We start from the raw sequence: 22874 nt of genomic DNA, 5'->3' as shown, positions 1-22874 counted from the left end.
ATGTAAGTAATTCTTAAAAACAAAAAAACAACAAATCTATATTGAGTAGCTAATATATGATAGGCCCTGTGTAAGTGCTAGGGATACAGCAGTGAGTAAAACATACATGTCCCACCCTTGTGGAGTTTTATACCTTAGTACTAGTGGTCAGTTTTCATTCCAATCCCAAAGAAAGGCAATGTCAAAGAATGCTCCAACTACCGCACAATTGCACTCATCTCACACGCTAGTAAAGTAATGCTCAAAATTCTCCAAGCCAGGCTTCAGCAATACATGAACAGTGAACTTCCTGATGTTCAAGCTGGTTTTAGAAAAGGCAGAGGAACCAGAGATCAAATTGCCAACATCCGATGGATCGTGGAAAAAGCAAGAGTTCCAGAAAAACATCTATTTCTGCTTTATTGACTGTGCCAAGTCTTTGACTGTGTGGATCACAATAAACTGTGGAAAATTCTGAAAGAGATGGGAATACCAGACCACCTGACCTGCCTCTTGAGAAACCTATATGCAGGTCAGGAAGCAACAATTAGAACTGAACACGGAACAACAGACTGGTTCCAAATAGGAAAAGGAGTACGTCAAGGCTGTATATTGTCACCCTGCTTGTTTAACTTATATGCAGAGTACATCATGAGAAACGCTGGGCTGGAAGAAGCACAAGCTGGAATTAAGTTTGCCAGGAGAAATATCAATAACCTCAGATATGCAGATGACACCACCCTTATGGCAGAAAGTGAAGAGGAACTCAAAAGCCTCTTGATGAAAGTGAAAGTGGAGAGTGAAAAAGTTGGCTTAAAGCTCAACATTCAGAAAACTAAGATCATGGCATCCAGTCCCATCACTTCATGGGAAATAGATGGGGAAACAGTGGAAACAGTGTCAGACTTTATTTTTTTGGGCTCCAAAATCACTGCTGATGGTGACTGCAGCCATTAAATTAAAAGACACTTACTCCTTGGAAGGAAAGTTATGACCAACCTAGATAGCATATTAAAAAGCAGAGACATTACTTTGCCAACAAAGATCTGTCTAGTCTAGGCTATGGTTTTTCCTATGGTCATGTATGGATGTGAGAGTTGGACTGTGAAGAAGGCTGAGCGCTGAAGAATTGATGCTTTTGAACTGTGATGTTGGAGAAGACTCTTGAGAGTCCCTTGGACTGCAAGGAGATCCAACCAGTCCATTCTAAAGGAGATCAGTCCTGGGTGTTCTTTGGAAGGAATGATGCTAAAGCTGAAACTCCAGTACTTTGGCCACCTCATATGAAGAGTTGACTCATTGGAAAAGACCCTGATGCTGGGAGGGATTGGGGGCAGGAGGAGAAGGGGATGAGGATGAGATGGCTGGATGGCATCACTGACTCGATGGATGTGAGTCTGAGTGAACTCCGGGAGTTGGTGATGGACAGGGAAGCCTGGCGTGCTGCGATTCATGGGGTCGCAAAGAGTCGGACACAACTGAGCGACTGGATGTTGTCATTTATTTGCTAAGTCGTGTCTGATTCTGCAATTGCTTGGACTGTGATATGTCAGGCTCCCCTGTCCATGGGATCTTCCAGGCAAGAATACTAGAGTGAGTTGCCATTTTCTTCTTGAGGGGAATCTTCCTGACCCAGGGATTGAACTCACATCTCTTATGTCTCCTGTATTGGCAGGTGGGTTCTTTACCACTAAACCATATATGATCATGAAAACTGCATTCTAGGGCAATGTCTTCCTTCCACCCCAGTATCTCTCTGATTACTGCAATGAATCTTCCCTGAGCCTTAAATTAAGACCCACGTGACTGGAGATTAAGTGTTAGGATTATTCAATAGGAACTTCAAGATAATTGGTTGATTAAAACACAGAAGGCCTCTCGGATACTAAAGACTAGAGAAACAATAATAATTTTCAGGGAAGCACCAGCTTAGGGCCTTCCCTGGCAGTCCAGTGGTTAAGACTCCAAGCTTTGACTGCAGAGGGGCACGGGTTCAATCCCTGGTTGAGAGACCAAGAAGCCACACTCTGTGTGGTATGGCCTCACCAAAATGGAAGAGTAAATCAAGAAAGAGGAAAGGAGGTATACAGACAACAGGATCCAACACAGGACAGCAGAGGAGATCTCGGGACAGCAGCTAGGCTGGAAGTGCAAGGGCAAAACGTACAGACTGCAGCAGGCCAGAAGGCTCCAGGAAATGTTTTTTTCTAATATGGTGAACTGAGTGAACATCTGAGGTCTATTAACATATGGAATAGATTTAACATTTGGTGGCAACTCTGGGGGTTGAATTACAGTAAATAGAAACCTACACAAATAAAAGCAATTAATAAGGAAATATTTAAGAGGAAATAAAGTGTACAGGAAAGGGAAAGTAATCCTATTAATAGTACATTAAATAGCTTAGCTGAGAAGAGCACTTACAAAGGCCTAATATATAAACAGTTAACAACTATCTCTAAACAAAATTAAAATATACACACACTAAGAAGAGAAAATGGGAGGACAGGAGCACATATGTGTGTGTTGGGGACTGGTAGCAGTGTTAAAAAAAAAAAAAGCCAAGTCCTCAACATTTTATTTCAAGACATAAGGACCAAATTAATAAATTTAAAGTGTTCAAAGTATTGGCTGATGGCTGGATGAAAACTGGGAGAGAATAACTACTATTGTTTCCATAACAAGCCCTGTAAAATAATTTGATTTTAAATTATGTGTGTGTATCATTGTGATAAAGATTAAAACTAAAAGACTAAGAGAAAGAAAGGCATTAGCTGTGGAGTGTACGAAAAATAAGCTTAATTTTTTTTTTAAAGCTATTCATAAAATTTAGTTTTAAATCATTTGGATTATTTACAACCAGTGAGAATGCTCTATATGTTGATGTGAATTTTATTCTTGGCTTCCGAAGTAACTCTATACAACACTTGAAGCATTTAAGTTTCCAACTCTAATCTCATATCCAGCAATAGAATGATACTTGTCATTATGGATGAAAAATATATGAATATCAATGTATAAAAACAAATTGAAAATAAATAAATCTCTTCCCAAAAAATCACTTCATGAACAAAATTACCAAATACTATGTATTACTAAAAGACATTCTTAAGCGTTCATAAACACAGTACTGACTGCCATTCTAGTCTCTCAATGACTACTCAGGAATGTACATTATTAGATTAAATACCTGAACTAAACACACTAAACTATGTATTACTTTTAAGGATCCCATGTTTTTAACTACGATTCAAAACCTTTAGCCATTTTTTTCAAAGTTGATGAAAGGAAAAGAAATTCTGGGATGGATATATTGCTCAGCATACTCATCCCTGTCAGCACTTAACACTTTACCCTCCACAAACATTATGTGGTTCTCCAAATCTCTACATCATTTATATATTCACCCAATCATGCAATATTTGCTAAGCACAAAATACACCAGGTACTGAACTTATCTTGGTACTGGGAATGCAGCATCATGACTGACAATAAATGTAACAATCACAAGTTGTGAACTATGCAGAACAGTGCAACAATGACAGAAGTGTAAGTATCATGTAAGTCTAAGTATCATGTAAGTAAGTGTAAGTATCATGAAAGAGGATACGAGAAGGCCGATCTGAGGCAATCAGAGCTGGGACTTCAGGTGTGAAAAATGAGTCAGACATGGGAAAATTTGTAAACAGTTTTTCCAGGCGGAGAGGAAAACAGGTTGACAGGAAAGGGATGACAGGATCCCATCTGAATTTTATGATTACACTGGCTGCTATGTAAAACTAGGAAACCTCATGAACTAGCAAGAGATGACGGCAACTGAGAAGTGGCGGCGAAGATGAGCAGACGCTAACAGACGGGACTAGACAACAAACTGGGGATAAGAGGATAGGTCAGATGGTGAAAGAGAAGAAGGGAGGGTGTCTATCGATTTTTGGCTTTAGGAACTGTGTTGGAATAGTGGTGCCACTTACTGTCACATGGAAGACTAGGAGAGGCCTAGCTTGATACAAGAGTCCTTCTCACAATGCAATCTCTCTAGACTCTTTTACAAGTTATGACGAAAAGGTAAGACACCACAGCAGACCTTAAAAGCTTTTTTCTGCAAGGGGTAAGATGTTAACACAATCTAACTTTATAGAAATGAAACAGAAGGAGAACTTCCTCTGTAACACCTCACAGTTTTGCTCCTAATACTCCAACCACCATCAATTTTCCTGAACCTTGTTCATAGGATAGTGATAAACATGGGATTTCTCAAGAGAGCCTTATATTAATATTAAATTCCTAATAAAAATGGGTGACAAGGGAAGGCCTTCATCTTTCAATAGATGGATCTTCTAACAGAAGGCCTCTGACTTTAACAGTAAATATCATAAAGCTAGTTTTGTCAGGTTTGGGGGTCAGTAATCAACTATCTACCTCCGACCTCCAAGAGCTCTTTCTTAGTAAAAGAAAGGAAAGAGGCTGAGTGGGTGGCCCAATTTAAACACAAATATCATGAAGCCCAAAAGGTAAAAATGGAAGCATAAACAAGCACTGAAAAGAGAAGCCACGCTTTCTGGAAACGGTTTGGAAAGACTGTCATCAACAAAGATCTACTGTATAGCACAGAGAACTCTACTCAATTTCCTGTAATAATCTAAATGGGATAGGAATCTGAAAAAGAATAGATAGATATATGTATACATGAATACTGAATCACTTTGCTGTTCACTGGAAACTAAGACAACATTATAAATCAACTATACTCCAATGTAATTTTTTTTTAATGTTAAGATATAATTTAAAAAAAAGAACATCTTAGCCTTCTCAGTACCACTATCAAACCACCAACTTTTAATTCACAAATAAAAATCTCTCCACCTCTGCAGCTGGCTAACAATGGAGTTTAAACTCTCATCATTAAACTCCAGTGTTCCAAAAACAGATTTTCTACAGCCACAGCAACAAAAATATTCACGTTCCTAACTCTTCCAGTGACCTATCATAAAATCAAGGGCCAAAAACCTTCCCTGTCTCCTGAGAGAACACCTGGCTATAGGCTGGTCACAATATTCCCAACTCTAAGGAACTTACACATCTTTCTGGAAGGCAACCCTGAATGCTGTCACTGTGAAGTCTCACTAACCGAGCACAAAGGCAAACAATGAACAAGAAAAAACAAACAACAGCTGTCCAGTTTGGTAAATGGGGAGGCCGTTAACAGTCAAGTGATGTCACCTCATTCTGCTCATCCCCCCCAAATCCAGGGTTCACTGGTGTATTTATCTCCTCTTTGTCACTGACACTCCATATGGAGTGTCAAACTGGAGATTATGAAGAACAGTATCTTTGTAACTACTTAGGTGACTACATATAAGCAAACTAATCCAGTGACTAAGACTCCATGCTCCCAATGCAGGGGTGCGACCCCATGGACTGTAGCCCACCAGGCTCCTCTGTCCATGGGGATTCTCCAGGCAAGAATATGGGAGTAGGTTGCCACGCCCTCCTCCAGGGGATCTTCCCAACCCAGTGATTGAACCCAGGTCTCCAACCTTGCAGGCGGATTCTTTAGCATCTGAGCCACCAGGGAAGCCCCCAATGCAGGCGGGTAGGTTCAGTCCCTGGTCAGGGATCTAGAGCCCACATACTGATCTAGAGTGCACACACTGCAACTAAGACCTGGTACAGCCAAATAAATTTTTTTTTTTTAAACTGCTCTGTTTTTCTCCTTTACATATAATAACAGTTGATGAGGCATACTTGCAAAAGGCTAGACCTACCATTCCACACTAATGCTAGAGAGTTCACTGGTAAACTTAGCAAATACCGATGAAGGCAAATTGGTGTCTTAATAAAAGAGAACAGTGCATCCCAGAAAGTACCAACTGTGAAATTCAATTTCCATTTGCACAATGGTATGTTACACTAAACCAGCTAACATCACATCAGGGTTAGTATAATACTAATGAAAATTTAATATTAATACTATAAAACATGGAGGATAAAATTTTGGTTGAAGAGTCAATGTCTTAGAGCACATTAGGGTTGATGGGTAAGAAAAATGGGAAGCTTTGCAATCTTCAACTATTACATGCTTAATTATTTCACTAGCAAACACAATGACCTTTAAGTGCTAAATTCTTTAACAAACAATTATTGAGCACATACTATGAAATGAGTATGGTGGCAGGGCACCTCCAGGTCACCAAATACTCCCACACACTTTGCACTCCCACAGCACTCCCTTCTATAGTACTGTAGCACTTAATATATTGTGTGTTCATTATTTATAAATTTAATACATAAAACATTTAGAAGTTATTATGCCCATTATCAAATAAACACAAAAAAAGAATCTTAAAATAGAAATCCTAATATTTTATTCCCACCTCCCATGGCTAGTCCTACATACACTTTGAAGTATATACTGTATATTTCAGTGGAGAGCACTGACACAGGTTATGAGAGAGGGGGTCTCAGTCATCTCTGTTCCTTCAATGTCTAAGTAGACAATGCTCAGTAAAAGGTTGCTGAATGTATGAGCAAAGAGACACTTCAAAACATGAATCCACAACAAAATTTTCTGACATCACCTAGCTGCTTAGTCTAATATAACTGCCAAATTCTACTCAAAGAAAAGGATTGGAAGAAATTTACCCACTGTATTGTATTACCACAATTTAAAAGCTAAGGTGGCTCAGATGGTAAAGGGTCTGTCTACAATGCGGGAGACCCGGCTTCGAAGATGCCCTGGAGAAGGAAATGGCAATCCACTCCAGTACTATTGCCTGGAAAATCCCATGGACAGAGGAGCCTGGTAGGCTACAGTCCATGGGGTTGCAAAGAGTCGGGCACGACTGAGCAACTTCACTTAAGGACAATTTTAATTTAGCCAATTCTTACTTAAAAAAAAAAAAGCCTTATAATTCTGTTTCCAGAATGATGCAAGGAAAGGAGGAGCATGAAAAAAGAATTAAAAAACTGGAGAAGATATTCTGAGTTCTTAAATGCTCTAAACTGCAACTCCTTCCTTTTTTTTTTTTTTTTTAATGCTATGCTCCAAGCATTTAGAATACATTTTTAGGAATACACGGCCTCAAACTTAATGCAATAAAGAACTGAGGTAAAGAGATGCAGAACTTATCTGCTAAAATTTTCACTATCCATAAAATATAGTAAGTATATTATACTTTAGATAATATATGCAATTTAACTAGAGTCAAGCCTTCAAGGGAAAGCTTGTGTTCTATTTAAGAAAAATAGAGATACAAGCCAAAAATAAAAGCTACCACTAATACATCTCCTTTGAAAAAAGAAAGATTAAAGTATACTTTAAGGAAATTATTAATTTTTATTAGGCTGATATACAGTGTAGCTAAAATAGTATCCAAAAGCAATCTTCTAATTTCGAGAGCTTCTGAAACGTAAACAAGAAGTCACTAGACTGCCCTTTCACTCAGGTCCAGTAGGTGTTATCTGTCGTTAACATAACACCACATTTCCAAGGCCCCATTCTGCAAGATAAACAGCCCGTAACTCCATATTTGAAGGTGGCAATACGTACTTGACCTTTTTTTTTAATACCACCTAATTATGGTTAGGCATTATTTAGGGCTCACTACTTTTAAGTAAAGCCAAGCAAGTAGGTATTTCAGTAGTTTGTCAAGTTAGCTTTTTACTTGTTTGTCCTTCACCCTCCCCATTCACCTTATACAATATAAGCAAGCAGCTAAGACTAACAAATATAAGTTTAGTACCTATTTAGATTATTCACATGCCTCAAAAAAGTTCTCAAACTATTTTCTAGCTTTATCAAAAACTTTATAAATTCCTTCTACAAGCTTACTAAAAAAATTCTGTATCAAAGTCTGACATTTAACAAACAGTATCATAATCAAAAGAATTACCCACTTTATTTATTTTTATTTATTTAAAAAGCTCATCTCTTCTCAATGTTATGTGGCAGCCTAGATGGGAGGGGAGTTTGGGGGAGAATGGATATAGGCGTATGTATGGCTGAGTCTTTTCCCTGTTCGCCTGAAGCTATCACTTTCACAATTAACACTGTTAATCGGCTATACCATAATACAAAATAAAAAGTTGTTTTAAAAAAAAAGCTCCTGGTTTACATTTAGAAATGCTGTTTAATCAACAGCTTGCTTCTCTTTCTTGCCTTAATTTTTCACTGCAAGCAAAAATGATAAAACATAAATTCAAACAAATTTAATAAGATTTTAACAAATATTTTGCTACCTCTTCAAAGATACGTTTTAAAATTCAACAAGCAGACACTGTCTAACAAATTGAACAAAGACCTTCAGTCAAATCAGTTTAAAATACACCAACTGTTAATTTCCTTTATATTTACAATGGTAGAATCTTACTTTATATGCGGCTAGAGTTAGATAAAAGTTCAATTTCAGAATTCCTTAATGTGAGCTAAATCACCCTCAAACTGAAACACCTCTAAACCTTAAAGCTGGAAATCAGTTTGACTGAAGTCCTCTTTCATGCCATGTAAGCCATTGCCTAATTGAGGCCAGACCTGTCAGGCTCAACAGCATCCCGGAAATGACTAGCCTACTAGAGCTGGAAACACATCAAGAATTTGGAATTTTTCTCATATTGAAGCAGGGAAAAAAGTTCAAGCAAGATTGCCCATAAGAACAATCAGTATACTGTTTCACAGGGTGAAAAAAGACCTAAAAGGTGTTATTTTTGTTATTCTGGTCATTTCCCAAGAATATATCAAAATTCTGTATGTAATTTCAGGTGATGGCCCAACGAACTTGCCCTTTCCTTCCAACATAGGAACAAGAGTTTGCTACTAAATTCTCATATTGAATGCCTGTCTTGTAATCTAGTTTTTTTCTGCAGCTACTAATACCATCACCTGGAGCATGGTTGGTTTCTTGACTTTTCTTGACTTAGAAACCTGTTAACAATAATGCCTAACACCTAAGCTGCTTAATGTTTTTTTTTTTTACTTTTTAACAAGAAATACAAGCGCAAACGTGCGCGCGCGCGCGCACACACACACACACACACTCTTTCTCTCTCTCAAATCCCAGTCATGAAAAATTAAGTCACATTCCGGCCATAAACTGAGCAATAGACACTTCCAGTTAGCGTGTGCTTTAGTGATCATGGACAGTGGTATCAGATTAAGTGGTAGGGGGTTGGGGCTGTTAACAACATACTGTGCATCAGAGCCAATAAGCAGCAGGCTAGAACTGGCAGCAAGAAGGCCGGTCTCTAAAGGGAGCTATAACACAATATCAGAATGCTGGATTTCCGAATGCCATTTTATGGGGAGGGAGGGGAAGCGAACAGGGGGGATCAAGTGTAATGAAAGGTTCTGACCAATGTCTGAGGCGATGAAACCGAAGACAAGGTCTTGTGGCAACACCAGCTGTCCAGTCTCATCTCACCTCAAACACAACTCAATTTCAGGTCGTTCTCATCAAAGTCAGCCGCTCAAAGGGTGAGGGGGTGGCAGGCAGTGGATGGTGACAGCCCCCCAAGAGACTGGCAAAAAGCCCTTGGAAACGGCAGAGACGGCACACAACTGGAAGGGGCTTCTGCTAGCGAACAGAGAGCACTGCAGCCGCCTTCCCCCTGCCTTCCAGCCAGGGCTGTCAGGTACGAGGTTAGGATGTCGCTGGAGGGTTTATGAACGAGTGATAGGAGAAAATGGCAGTAAAGGATAAGGGGGGCTGGAAAGGGCTGGTGCCACCCAAGGAAAAAGGGGAGGAGGACTTCCCTGGACACATCCAGAACAACGCCACCAGAGAGCACGGTCAGCGCCCTGCCAGCGCCTGACACCCCTTTCTCTGGGAAAGCTTCGCCCCCGTCCACACGATCTCAATCCCCAAACACTGCTCCCACCCGACCCTGCTCCCCCGCAAAAATCCCCATCGTGGCCTCCTTTCCCTTCCGCCTCAGGCGCCCCACGCCCTCAAGCTCCCCTCCCCTTCCCGGTCACCCACCCTCCGGGCGGCCCGTCGCCGGCCTCCCCGGCAGCTCGCCCAGACCCCTCCCCCCCTCACCTCTCCTCAGCGCCTCCTCGTAGCTGAGGAATCCGATCCGTGACTCCTTGGCGCCCATGCTCCCTTCATCCCCTCGGCCGGGGGTCGGAGCCCGCTCTCGCCCCCACCCCCCTCCCGCCTTCTCCTCGGCGTCCCTGGCTGACGGTGTCTGCGTCCCCCGGTCCCCACCTCCCCCAACACTAACAAGTGCGGCTCCTGCCCCGGCGGCTCCTCCCGGCCGCCGCCACCACCTCCATGCCGAATCACGTGACCCGCTCCCACCCCGCCCCCTTCCCCTCCCTCTTACTCCGCCCTTCTCTCTCCTCCCCTCCCCTCCCTTCCCTCCTCACGCCCTCTTCCCGCCCCCTCCCTCCCGCCTGCCCCGCCGAGGGTCAGCTGACCCGAGGCCGGGGATTGTTCCGGGTAATGGCCGCCAGGGGCCACCCACTCCGCCCCGCCTCACGCTTGCCGCGCGCAGGGCGTAGGGGCGGGATCAGACCCTGCGCGTAATGCATCATCGCCACCTTCCGGCCAATCCGAAGCCGCAAGGCCCTGGGGCCTCCGCCCGCCTGAGGACTGGTGACTTCCGGGGCGCTTGAGGCCGTCCTCCCGCCCACAAGATGTGGTACTCGCTGGGCGGGGTCGTAACCCTTGACGGTTGGTCTGACTGTGGCCCAGAGCCGTCTTGAAAGATAAATGGAATCTTAGGGAGCCGGGGTCCGAGGGGTGCGGTTTGTGAGAGACAGAAACGGGTGCGGTTCGTGAGAGGAACGGGCAGAAGAGGCATTCCAGACGTTAAGGACATTTTTGATTAGGAAGTAAGTTGTGAAAGGAAAGGAGACTTAAGGGTTTCACTAGAGAATTCTCCATCCTAGTGGAGTGATTAAGGAAAGTGAATCTTGTGACAAAATTTAGAACATCTTCCTTTTAGCTGTATCCCATTCCCAGACCCTTTGACGCCGGTTTTTCTTTCACTTACGCCGAGGCAATTTGCCCCTGGGCGCGTCCTGCTCTGCGCCTCCCTCTATTACAGCCAGTGGAAGCTGTAGTGCAAAAGCTTAGCTTATCTGCTAGAGTTGCTCCCCACCAGAAATGTGAGCGTTACAAGACTAATAAGAGAGTTCCTTGGGCTTTTCTTTATTATTTTTAAATTATGTTAAAATATAAATTTGCCATGCTAATCATTTTTAAATATCTCAAGAGCAGAATCACACAGTATTTCCCTTTTTGTGATTGGTTTATTTCATTTAGCATAGTGTCCTCAGGATCTGTCCACTTTGCAGCACAGTAGCAGAATTTCCCAGGTTTACCGTGTGATCCAGCACTTCCAGTTGTGATTATATACCCAAAAGAATTGAAAACCCGGACAGGAACAGATACTCATATCTCCGTGTTTATAGAACATTGTTCAAAATAAGCAAAAGGTAGAAGCAATGCAAGTGTCTCATCAACTGGACAGATGAATAAGTAAATATAGTATATGCCTACAATGGAATAAATTCAGTTCCTTGCTTTTTTTAATTCAGTTTGTCTGTATACGAAAACACATTTGTTTGAAAAATAATCATTTGAATTAGATTAGATTTAAGGTGATACATAATTCAGGAACAGCAAAAGGATTTTAGTTCCTAAAGTCAACAGATTATAATATGCCCTGCTAGAGAGAGAAGGTAATAACTCTACTCATCTTTCCTGGCAGACCAGATCAGCAGCCTGGCATTAGTCACAGTGCTGCCCTTTCCAGTTCACTGTAAGGTAGTTAATTTTAAGGCCTCAGATTAGCTTCACTACTAAAAGGCCATGAATAAGGGGGTTGGGAATGTACTTCAAAGCCTTTAATTTCCAGGTGATTAGTTCGGCTCAAACGCAGGTTTTCAGACAAAACAACTCAGTCATCTTCAGCCTGCGGTAGATTTTCATTATTAATGGGAAGTGACTCTTAAGAAAGGGCTCAGCTGTGGGAGAAAAGACCCTCAAGAGTTTAATTACAACATACCTTGGCTTTATTACTGTCCTAAATAATCAGTACCTAAAGGCGACCTTGCTGTAGAAAGGACAGCCCTGGGTGATTATCTACCCACTTGATTTACAGTAGAACTGGAAGCAAATTGTTTTATCTCTTTTTAGTACTTGCCCCACTTGAAAGGTGGGATTGGGTTGGAATTAATCTATCTCATGAAATAGTAAATTATTATAAAATACTCAGGAAAGAATAGACTATAAACTACATAAAGAAAGATTTAGAGCAGTACTAATACACAGGAACTTTTAAGATTTCTTCCTTGGGTTTAGGCCCAGCTTCCCCTAGGGTCATAAAAATTTTCACTTCATCACAGGGTTTACCATGGATTAGGTAGTACTCAAAATTATGGGTTGAGAGAGAAAACTAGGAAATACTATTTCTCCGTTGTTTAAGGTCATTTAAACGTATTATTGAAGGCAGTGAAGCAGATAGTTATTTCTGATGGGAATTTTAAATGTTACTGCTAAGTTGCTTCAGTTGTGTCCAACTCTGTGCAACCCCATAGACTGTTAAACTGGGATTAAAACCTGCCTTTTGGTTTGTATTAGGTTTCCCTAGTGGCTCAGACGGTAAAGCGTCTGCCTACAATGAGGGAGACCTGGGTTTAATCCCTGGGTTGGGAAGATCTCCTGGAGAAGGAAATGGCAACCCACTCCTGGAAAATCCCATGGATGGAAGAGCCTGGTAGGCTACAGTCCATGGGGTCACAAAGAGTCGGACACGACTGAGCGACTTCACTTTATTTTCTTTCTTTGGTTTGTATTACACCGTCTCAGGCAGTCAGATGTTAAACATAACCTCTATTATATCTTAAAATTGATATAGCACTTAAGTTTGATGGTGTAGAAAATCTAAAGTCTACCTGTCATGGTGAAAAGAATTGTATTAATCATTTAGTTTCTTCTGTTTCATTATCTTTCACTTAATCCACTGAAGAGTTGGCCAGCCCCCTGACTTTAAGCATTAGATGGCGCTTGAGGAACCATTGCTTTACCTATGATTATATGTCTGTGAAAGAGTTAACCAAAGGAAGATGCATGGGAGATTGGTATGTAATTTATTCTTCCAGTTGGGGAATCTAAATGACAGTGTTCCTCAGATTATACTCCCAGAAAATTGGCACAGAAATAGGGCAGAGTCATTCTAGTAATTTCCAAAGAAGTATAAGTCACAGACAAGGAGGTCAGTATAATAAAGGGTGGAGCAGCACCTGACTTATGTTTAACTGGATTACCACAAAGTGAGGCCCACACTGTATGAAATATGACTGCACAATAAGAGAATTGATTTTCCAGAATTAGGGACTTAGCCTTCCCTGGTGGTCCAATGCAAGGGCCCTGGGTTGAATCCCTGGTCAGGGAACCTGATCCCACATGCTGCAACTAAAACCTGGTGCAGACAAATTAAATAAAAATTTTAAAATTAAAAGAATTAGGGACTTGTTACCCGTGGTGACACAGTAGGAGATTGTGATTGTGTGTGTGTGTGTGTGTGTGTGTGTGTGTGTGTGTGTGTGTGTGTATTTTGGGGGGGCTCCTCCTCACAGCTTGCAAGATCTTAGTTCTTTGGGGTTACAGCAGTGAAAGCACCAAATCCTAACCACTGGACAGCCAGGGAATTCCCTACTTGTATTATACTTCTATGTAAAGCAGTTAACCTTTAAAAAAATTTTTTTCCTGGCCACATGCTTCCGGGCCTGGAGGATCTTCGTTTCCCCGCCAACCAGGGATCAAACCTGCGACCCCTGCATTAGGAGCACCGAGTCTTAACTACTGGACTGCCAGAGAAGTCCCTAAGCTATTTTCAATGAAAGTACTATCAGTCATTGTAAAAAAAAAATTTCTATCAGTACAAAAGTATATCTAAAGCAAAAGGTCACACTCACTGTTTCACAGGAGAAGTGTGTAATCTTTCCAGTTTTCTGGGACTACACCCACCATATTTTTCATGCATATAACATTTGCATCTACACTCCCTTTATTTTTACACATATTATTTATAGTCTACATATTGATCTGAAGTTTCTTTTTTCACTCAACTGAATATTCCAGACTTTTTTTTATCTCAGAATGCAGCTCTATCTTAATCTTTTTAAAGATGCCAATTTTGTGTATTTAATGTATAATTAACCAATTACCTATTGATGAACATTAGATTGTTTCGAGTGTTTCAATATTACAAGTACTGTTACAATAAACACCCTAGTAAATATATACCTTTTTACATGTGTCAGTGTATGTGTAGATGGAATTCCCAGAAATGCAATGGCAGAGAATGAATATGAACCTTTTAAGTTTTAATTGTTGTTTTGTTAGTTACCCAGTCATGGCAGACTCTTTGTGATCCCATGGACTGCAGCATGCCAGGCTGCCCTGTCCCTCACCATATTCCGAAGTTTTCCCAAGTTCATGTCCACTGCATCAGTGATCCCATCCAGCCATCTCGTCCTCTGATGCCCTCTCCTCTTTTCCGCCCTTAATCTTTCCCAGCATCAGGGACTTTCCAATGAGTTGGCTGTTTGCATCAGGTGACCAAAATACTGGAGCTTCAGCATCAGTCCTTCCAATGAATGTTCAGGGTTGATTTCCTTTAAGATTGACTGGTTTGATCTCCTTGCTGTCCAAGGGACTCTCAGGTGTCTTCTGCAGCACCACAGTTCAAAGGCATCAATTATTTGGTGCTCTGCTTTCTTTATGGTCCAGCTCTCACAACCATACGTGACCACTGGGAAGACCATAGCCTTGACTATATGGACCTTTGTCAGCAGAGTAACGTCTCTGCTTTTCAACACGCTGTCTAGATTTGTCATAGTTTTCCTGCCAAGAAGGAATCTTCTTCTGATTTCATGGCTACAGTCACCAGCTGCAGTGATTTTAGAATCCAAGAAGAGGAAATCTGTCACTTCTTCTAGCTTTTCCCCTTCTATTTGCCATGAAGTAATGGGGCCAGATGCCATGATCTTAGTTTTTTAATATATAGTTTTAATCCAGCTTTCTCACTCTCCTCTTTCACCCTTATCAAGAGATTCTTTAGTTCCTCTTCCCTTTCTGCCATTAGAGTGATATCATCCACATGTCTGAGGTTGTTGATGTTTCTCCTGCCTATCTTGATTCTAGCTTGTAACTCATCCACCCAGGAATTTCTCATGATGTGCTCAGTGTATAGGTTAAATAAACAGGGTGACAACAGACAGCCCTGTCATACTCCTTTCCCAATCCTGAACCAATTAATTATTCCGTACAGGGTTCTAAATGTTGCTTCTTGACCTGCATAAGGTTTCTCAGGAGACAGGTAAGATGGTCTGGTATTCCCATCTCTTTAAGAGTTTGCTATAAGAGTTTCCACAGTTTGTTATGATCCACGCAGTCAAAGGCTTTAGCATAGTTGATGAAACAGAGGTAGATGTTTTCTGGAATTCCCTAGCTTTCTCTATGATCCAGTGACTAGATCTCTGGTTCCTCTGCCTTTTCTAAACCCAGCTTGGACATCTGGAAGTTCTTGGTTCACGTAATGCTGAAACCTAGCATGCAAGATTTTAAGCATGACCTTAGTATCATGGGAGATGAGTGCAATTGTCCAATGGTTTGAACATTCTTTAGTAATACCCTTCTTGGGAATTGGGATGAGGATTGACGTTGTCCAGTCCTTGGTCACTGCTGGGTCTTCCAGATTTGCTGACATAATGAGTGCAACACTTTGATAGCATTATCTTTTAGGGTTTTGAATAGCTCTACTGGAATTCCATTACATCCAAAAACTTTGTTCACAGCAGTGGGCCTGCCCACTTGACTTCCGCCTCCAGAATGTCTGGCTCTGGGTGACTGACCACACCATCATAGTTATCCAGTTCATTAAGATCTTTTTGGTACAGTTCCTCCATGTATTCTTTCCATCTGTTCTTGATTTCTTCTTCATCTACTAGGTCTCTACCATTTATGTCCTTTATTGTGCCCATCTTTGGGCGAAATGTTCCCTTGATATTTCCAATTTTCCTGAAGAGAGCTCTAGTCTTTCCCCTTCTGTTGTTTTCCTCTATTTTTTATGCATTGTTCATTGAAGAAGGCCTTCTTTAAGTTTTAATAGATGTTGCCAGGTTGCCTGCCTAAAAAGTTAGAGCAAGCAGATGAGGCAAGCCAAGAAATGGGACAGGAGGGCCCATGAGGCAGCTGGTCAGGTCCTAGCTCATCTGTGCCCCAGACACCCAGTCCCTTGTACACCCACTTCTTCATACATTCTCTCCCTAAATTCAGATTCTTCAGATGGAAATAGGAAGAGATTCAAACTGAAACTCAACTCCTCCAAAACAACCCATCAGCAAGCACTGTAGGATTCCACTCCAGTGGGGATCCTGGGGTTGACAACTCATGGACCAAAGTGGACATCAGTGTCAGGGGCTGTGGGAGGGAATGGGGAGTGAGACTTTCATGGTTGTGGAATTTTGGTCTTACAAGACACAAACTTGGGATGGTGGTGCTCTGTGAGAAGGAGAATATATCTGATTCTTCAGAAACATGCACTTAAATTGGTGATGATGGTAAAGGGTAAGTGAAGGTGAAAGTCACTCAGTCATGTCCAACTCTTTGCAACCCCATGGACTATACAGTCCATGGAATTCTCCAGGCCAGAATCCTAGAGTCAGTAGCTTTTCCCTTTTCCAGGGGATCTTTCCAACCCAGGGATCAAAGCCAGGTCTTCCACATTGCAGGTGGATTCTTTACCAATTGAGCCACAAGAGAAGTCCCCGAAGGGTAGGTGGTGTATATATTATTTCACTTAAATTCTTAAAATGAAAAAAAGTTGGATCAATTTACATTCTAATTTAAAAAACAAAAACTAAAAAAAAATTATATTCTAATCAAGATTATCTGAGAAAGTCAATTTCCCCTCATCCTTTTAACATTAATATCAGTTTAAGCTGATTTTTGTTATTATCATTTACCTATTACAAAGCCAAGGAACAAAGAATTGAATTGCTGCTTTTGTAGACATGAAATTCACTCTCATTTTAAACCTGGACAAAATATTTGAAGAATGACTAAAGAGATATCATTCTCTGCTCAGCAGTTAGAGATGTTTCTCTTTCCTACTTAACATTCTTAAAAAGATGCCTAAAATTGTCAAGATTTCTACAGGGCCTTCCCCTAAGGGCTTCCAACTCTTCAGATACCTAAGCTGAAACTAAGAATGGGAAAGAAAATGTTTAGTGAGGACCTTTAACTTAGACCTACTTTAGAAGTTCTCTTTTCAGTCTTACCACAATCCACGCTGGGCAAACATTTCATGTTACTCACTGAGCCTCTGTAAGTGTTTACACTTGATAGTGCTCCTCTATTGTTTTCCTCCAGTCCAACTGCAATGAAGTTGTACTTGTGTGTTTTTTTTCATTAATAATTTATATCAGTTAGGAAATAGGTCTCATGCAAGGACCACCAGTCACCCAAAAGGCTGCTTTTTCTTATTAGCTACTGAAAAATCAAACAGCTTCTTTGTAGTCTTTCTGATCTTCTTATTCTTTATATTATGGCAACTCCATTGTACTCTTAGCCCAGCCTTTTCCAGCATAATAGAAACTACAAGTTTGAGATTAAGCCATTAATTGAATTCCACTCAGCAATGAAAACATAGAATAATACAGAATCCAGCTCTGAACAGATAGGATATATCTTATTTCAATTTCTAGGTTCTAAATAGCTTTGTCAAGTCATCCAAAGTCCAGCTTATCAGTCTAATATGCTTTCTTAGATATCTGAGAAATACCAAAGGTACCTCTGACCTTTGATTTCTTCATCTAGTAGATGAGTGATTTAAACTCAGTCAGGCTTTTTTTCAGATCTTAAATTCTATTATCTTATTGTCTCTTGAAATATACAATCTCTTGCCAGCTCAAATCTGTTTTTATTTTTAGTTCAGGCTGAGTTTTGTGTTTTTTTTTCTCACCTGGCTAATTAACACAATGCTTCTATTCTATTTCCCACCTTTTAGTGAACTCCCAGTCTGCTGTTTGTCTAATTGTCTGACATCTCTTGGGGCTTCCTTTCCATTGGTAACTATCATTTTGATGGGGAGGCTATGCATTTTTGGGACAGGGGCAAGTGGGAAGTCTCTGTACCTTCTGCTCAATTTTGCTGTGAACCTAAAACTGCTTAAAAAAATAAAATCTAGTTATCAAAAATTCTGGTATAGAGGGACTTCCCTGGTGGTCCAGGGGCTAAGACACCACACTCCCAGTGCAAGGGGCCCAGGTTCAATCCCTGGTCAGGGTACTTGATACCACATGCCGCAACTAAGAGTTTGCGTACCCAAACTAAAGATCCTGCATGCTGCAACTAAAGATTACATATGCCGTAATGAAGAGGAAAGATTCCAAGTGCCGCAACTAAGACCTGGTGCAGCCAAATATATAAATAAATATATATCTTTAAAAATTCTGATACAGGGATCTGCCTGCCTACATTTAGATATTTAATGGCTAATAATTGTGATATAGAGCTTCCCTGGTGGGTCAGTGGTAAAGAATCCACCTGCCAAGCAGGAGATGCAGGTTTGATCCCTAGGTCAGGAAGATTCCCCTGGAGAAGATGGCAGTCCACGCCAGTATTCTTGCCTGGGAATTTCCATGGACAGAGGGGCCTGGTGGGCGACAATCTATGGGGTTGTAAAGAGTTGGACACGACTTAGCAACTGAGCACACACATACACAATTGTGGTTTAATTTGAAAACTCCATAGGAATTCACAGTGGAAGTGAGGATGGAGTAAATCACTGGAGTCTTAAAAGGAACTAGGAGGTGAAGCTAGCTAACCAGTACATGAGTTGTGATTGTAGGTTTAGGTAAAATCTTTGCTTGGTGTTACTGATCCAACAATTAATATCATTAAAAACAAGTCCCAATATTTTCTTCCAAAAGGGTTGGAAAGCTATACAATAGTATTTGGTCAAAAGTTTTTTTGGTAATTGTGTTTAATTACTGCCCCCCCACCCTCACCCCATGGCAGGAGGCAGAATCAAATCTGGATTTCTTTGAAAGAGGAAGGAAATTCATATAGAAAAACAGGAAGTTGACAAGTCCCTCACTGTTGCCTAGCTAACATTTTCCCACTGCCCCATCATTTGATATGAATGCTGCTAATAATTCATTTCCACATTAAGCATTTTTCTTGTGCAAGGGACTGTGCTAAATCTTAGGGAACCAAAGTTGAATATTTTAAAGTCATTTGATCAGGATAAATATAGTATGTTACGGGAACTGAAAGTAGGGAGCGGCGTTAGTCCAAACTGAAAGAGTGGAGAGGGAGGGAAGTCTTGGGGTGTGGGAATCTTGAAGGATAAGTAAGAAATCAGCCATTCATTCACTCATTCAACAAATTTAAAGTGCCTGCTCTGTGGCACTGTCCTAGGCATTGAAGACACTTAATTGCACATTGAAGACATTTAATTAAAGTTCTAGCTCTTACGAAATTTACATTTTAGTGGGAAAAGACAATAAACAAAATAACAACCAGTTGGTAACAAGCTCTATGGCCAAAAGGGGAGACAGAAAGTCTTGAGATGAAGGTTGCAATTTAAAATAGAATGAGGGACTTCCACGTGGTCCCGGGGTTAAGAATCCACCTGCTATTGCAGGGGACACGGTTGGATCCCTGGTCCAGGTAGATGCCACATGTCACAGAGCAGCTAAGCCCTTGCCCAGCTACTGAACTGGCGCTCCAGAGCATGTGAACCTCAACTACTGCACCCATGTGCTGCAACTCCTGAAGCCGCACACTCTAGAGCCAGTGCTCCCCAACAAGAGAAGACACTGTAATGAAAAGCCCTCAAACCACAACCAGACAAAGCCCTCAAGTAGCAAGTAAGACCCAGCACAATCATAAGTAAATAAAATAGAATGGCCAGGGACTTCCCTGGCAGTCCAGTGGGTGGACATTCGAATGCAGAGGGTGCATCCCTGGTCAGTAGCTAAGATCCCACCTTGTAGCCAAATAAACAAAACATAAAACATAAGCAATATTGTAACAAATGCAACAAGACTTTAAAAATGGTCTACATCAAATAAAAAGAAAAATAGAATGGTCATAGAGAAGCAAAAAGATGGTATTTGAGGCAAAATCTGAAGGAGATGACAGAGTAAATCTCATGGATATCCAAGGGAAAATTGTTCTAGACACTAAGGCAAGAGCACCCTGGCAGATGTGAGGACCAGCAAGGAGCAAGTGTGACTGTGACAGTGAGGGGAATGGATAGAGGCGGGGCCTGCTTAAAGATTTCAGCTCTTACTCTTTGCAAAATGGAATGCTGGGACTTCCCTGGTGGTGCAGTGGTGAAGACTCTGCACTTCTACTACAGGGCACACAGGTTCAATGCCTGGTCAGAGAACTGAGATCCCACATGCAGTGTGGTGAGGCCAAAAAAAAAAAAAAGATGCTATTGCTGCTTTTTCAAGGAAGAAGAGGTTTGGCATATTTTCTTCTTCTTTTTCCTTTTTTGTCCATGTTGCACATCTTGTGGGATCTTAGTTCCCTGACTAGGGATTGAACCTGGGCCCAGCAGTAAAAGTGCCCAGTCATAACTACTGGACCACCAGGGAAGTCCTAGACATGCTTTTTTTTTTAATTGCTCTGGGTCTTCACTGCTGCTCACGGGCTTTCTCTATTTGCAGTAAATGGGGGCTTCCATGTGATTCACCGGCTTCTCATGCAGTAGCTTCTGTTGCAGAGCACAGGCTCTATGTGCACAGGCTTCAGTAGTTGCAGCACTTGGGCTCAGTAATTGGGGCACACAGGCTCAGTTGCTCTACAGCACGTGGAATCCTCCTGGACTAGGGACTGAACCTGTGTCCCCTACACTGGCAGGCAGATTCTCACCCACTGGACCACCAGGGACATTCGAAGCATGCATTTTTAGAGGATCTCTTTGACTGCTGTGTTGAAAATGGGCTTGGGTGAGAGAAGAGACAAAAGGGTAAACACAAGGAGACCAGTTAAGAGGCAATTTGGGAGATGTTGGGCCCAAGATAGTAATTTGAAGGAAGATCCAACAGGATTTATTGATAGATGGGATTGGGATGTCTGAGAGAATATTCAAGGGTGACTCCCAAGTTGGCCTTAGTAACTGGAAGGATAGAATTGCCATTCACTGTCATGTATGGATGTGAGAGTTGGACTGTGAAGAAAGCTGAGTGCTGAAAAATTGATGCTTTTGAACTGTGGTGTTGGAGAAGACTCTTGAGAGTCCCTTGGACTGCAAGGAGATCCAACCAGTCCATTCTGAAGGACATCAGCCCTGGGATTTCTTTGGAAGGAATGATGCTAAAGCTGAAACTCCAGTACTTTGGCCACCTCACGCGAAGAGTTGAGTCATTGGAAAAGACTGATGCTGGGAGGGATTGGGGGCAGGAGGAAAAGGGGATGACAGAGGATGAGATGGCTGGATGGCATCACTGACTCGATGGACGTGAATCTGAGTGAACTTCGGGAGTTGGTGATGGACAGGGAGGCCTGGCATGCTGCGATTCATGGGGTTGCAAAGAGTCGGACACAACTGAGCAACTGAACTGAACTGAACTGAGATGAGAAAGAGAGTAGAAGAACAAGTTTGTGGGTCCAGATCAGGAGCTCAGCTTTGGACCTGTTATGTTTGAGTTGCCTCTTGGAACCCCAAGTGAAGAGAGAGTTAAATATCTGTCTGACATTAGAAAGAGTCCAGGCTGGAGATATAAACTGAGGAGTCATTAGAGAGTGATAGCATATAAAGACTCAAGACTGGATGAGATCTCCAAGAACGTGTTCTCCTCCCAGAGGGCTTCCAGCATTAAAAGTTCAGAGATGGAGAACAAGCAAGAAGACTGAGAAAGTGAAGCCATGGAGGTAGGGAAGCAAATAAAGGGAGAGGGGACTTCCCTGGTGGTCCAATGGCTAGGACTCTGCCTTCCCAATGCAGGGGGCTGGGGTTCAATCCCTGATCAGGGAACTAGATCTCACATGCCACAACTGAAAGATAGCACATGCTGAAAAGAAGATCGAAGATTCCGAGTGCCACAACTAAGACCCGACACAGCCAAATAAATAAAATTTTAAAATAAATAAAGGGAGAGGCATGCCAAGAACTCCAAAGTGAAACTCCAAAGAAGCTTTGCTTCATCAGAAATGCCTTTTGTACCAACAATATCAACTCTAGCTACTAAAACGACTGAAAAATCAAAATCCATTATTAACCAGCAAGATAACATTCTCACTTCTAACATTTGGTAAGAACTATAAGTGTTTGAGGACTGCTTTCAGGTAGATTTTTTTTTTTTTCGGCCATGCCACTCAGCTTGTGGAATGTGGGATCTTAGTTCCCTGACCAGGGATCAAACCCCTGCCCCCTGCAGTGGAAACACAGAGTCCTAACCACTGGACCACCAGGAAAGTTCCAGAAATTATTTCTTAATGAGTAGAGTTTGGGAGTGATGAAAAATACTTTAGAAATAGTAGTAATGACTGCAAACAACATAGTCAATTAAATTATTGCCACTGAAATATACACTTAAAAATAGTTTAAATAGTAAATTTTATGTTATAAATGTTTAGGAGCTTAGTTGGGTTTTGTTACATATCTATTTTTCTGTGATCTCTTTGAGCTGTCAATGGGCAATGGACAGGAGGTTCTGGGGACAACAGGCACCCTTAAAATTTGATCTAAAAGAATGAATTGGGCTAAAGTATAATAATTAGTGGTTGAAAGTAGATCTCTACCAATGTATGAACATTAGCCTGGATATAACTTAGAAGATATTGCTGAGATACATACTTTTGTATACATTAGTAAATAATACTGATATGCCAATTAATTCATGCAAAAATCTAAAAGAGTAGCTAATA

The 22874-nt window shown here is 41.4% G+C and overlaps 1 protein-coding gene across 1 annotated transcript in view; it reads right to left on the bottom strand.

Annotated features, from left to right (window-relative positions):
- The window catches only part of USP32 (ubiquitin specific peptidase 32), a 203933-nt gene extending 193683 nt beyond the window's left edge, over positions 1 to 10250 (bottom strand). The window contains exon 1 of the mRNA XM_070772603.1: positions 10014 to 10250. Within this exon, the coding sequence (XP_070628704.1) occupies positions 10014 to 10071 (58 nt within the window). The 5' untranslated portion in view covers positions 10072 to 10250. The remainder of the gene's footprint in view (positions 1 to 10013) is intronic.
- Between the last annotated feature and the right edge of the window lie 12624 nt (positions 10251 to 22874).

The sequence above is a fragment of the Bos indicus genome, chromosome 19 (assembly GCF_029378745.1).
Source record: "Bos indicus isolate NIAB-ARS_2022 breed Sahiwal x Tharparkar chromosome 19, NIAB-ARS_B.indTharparkar_mat_pri_1.0, whole genome shotgun sequence".
NCBI classification, from domain to species: Eukaryota; Metazoa; Chordata; class Mammalia; order Artiodactyla; family Bovidae; genus Bos; species Bos indicus.
The sequence above is the reverse complement of the archived record's forward strand: the minus strand, read 5'-3'. Positions and strand labels throughout refer to the sequence as shown.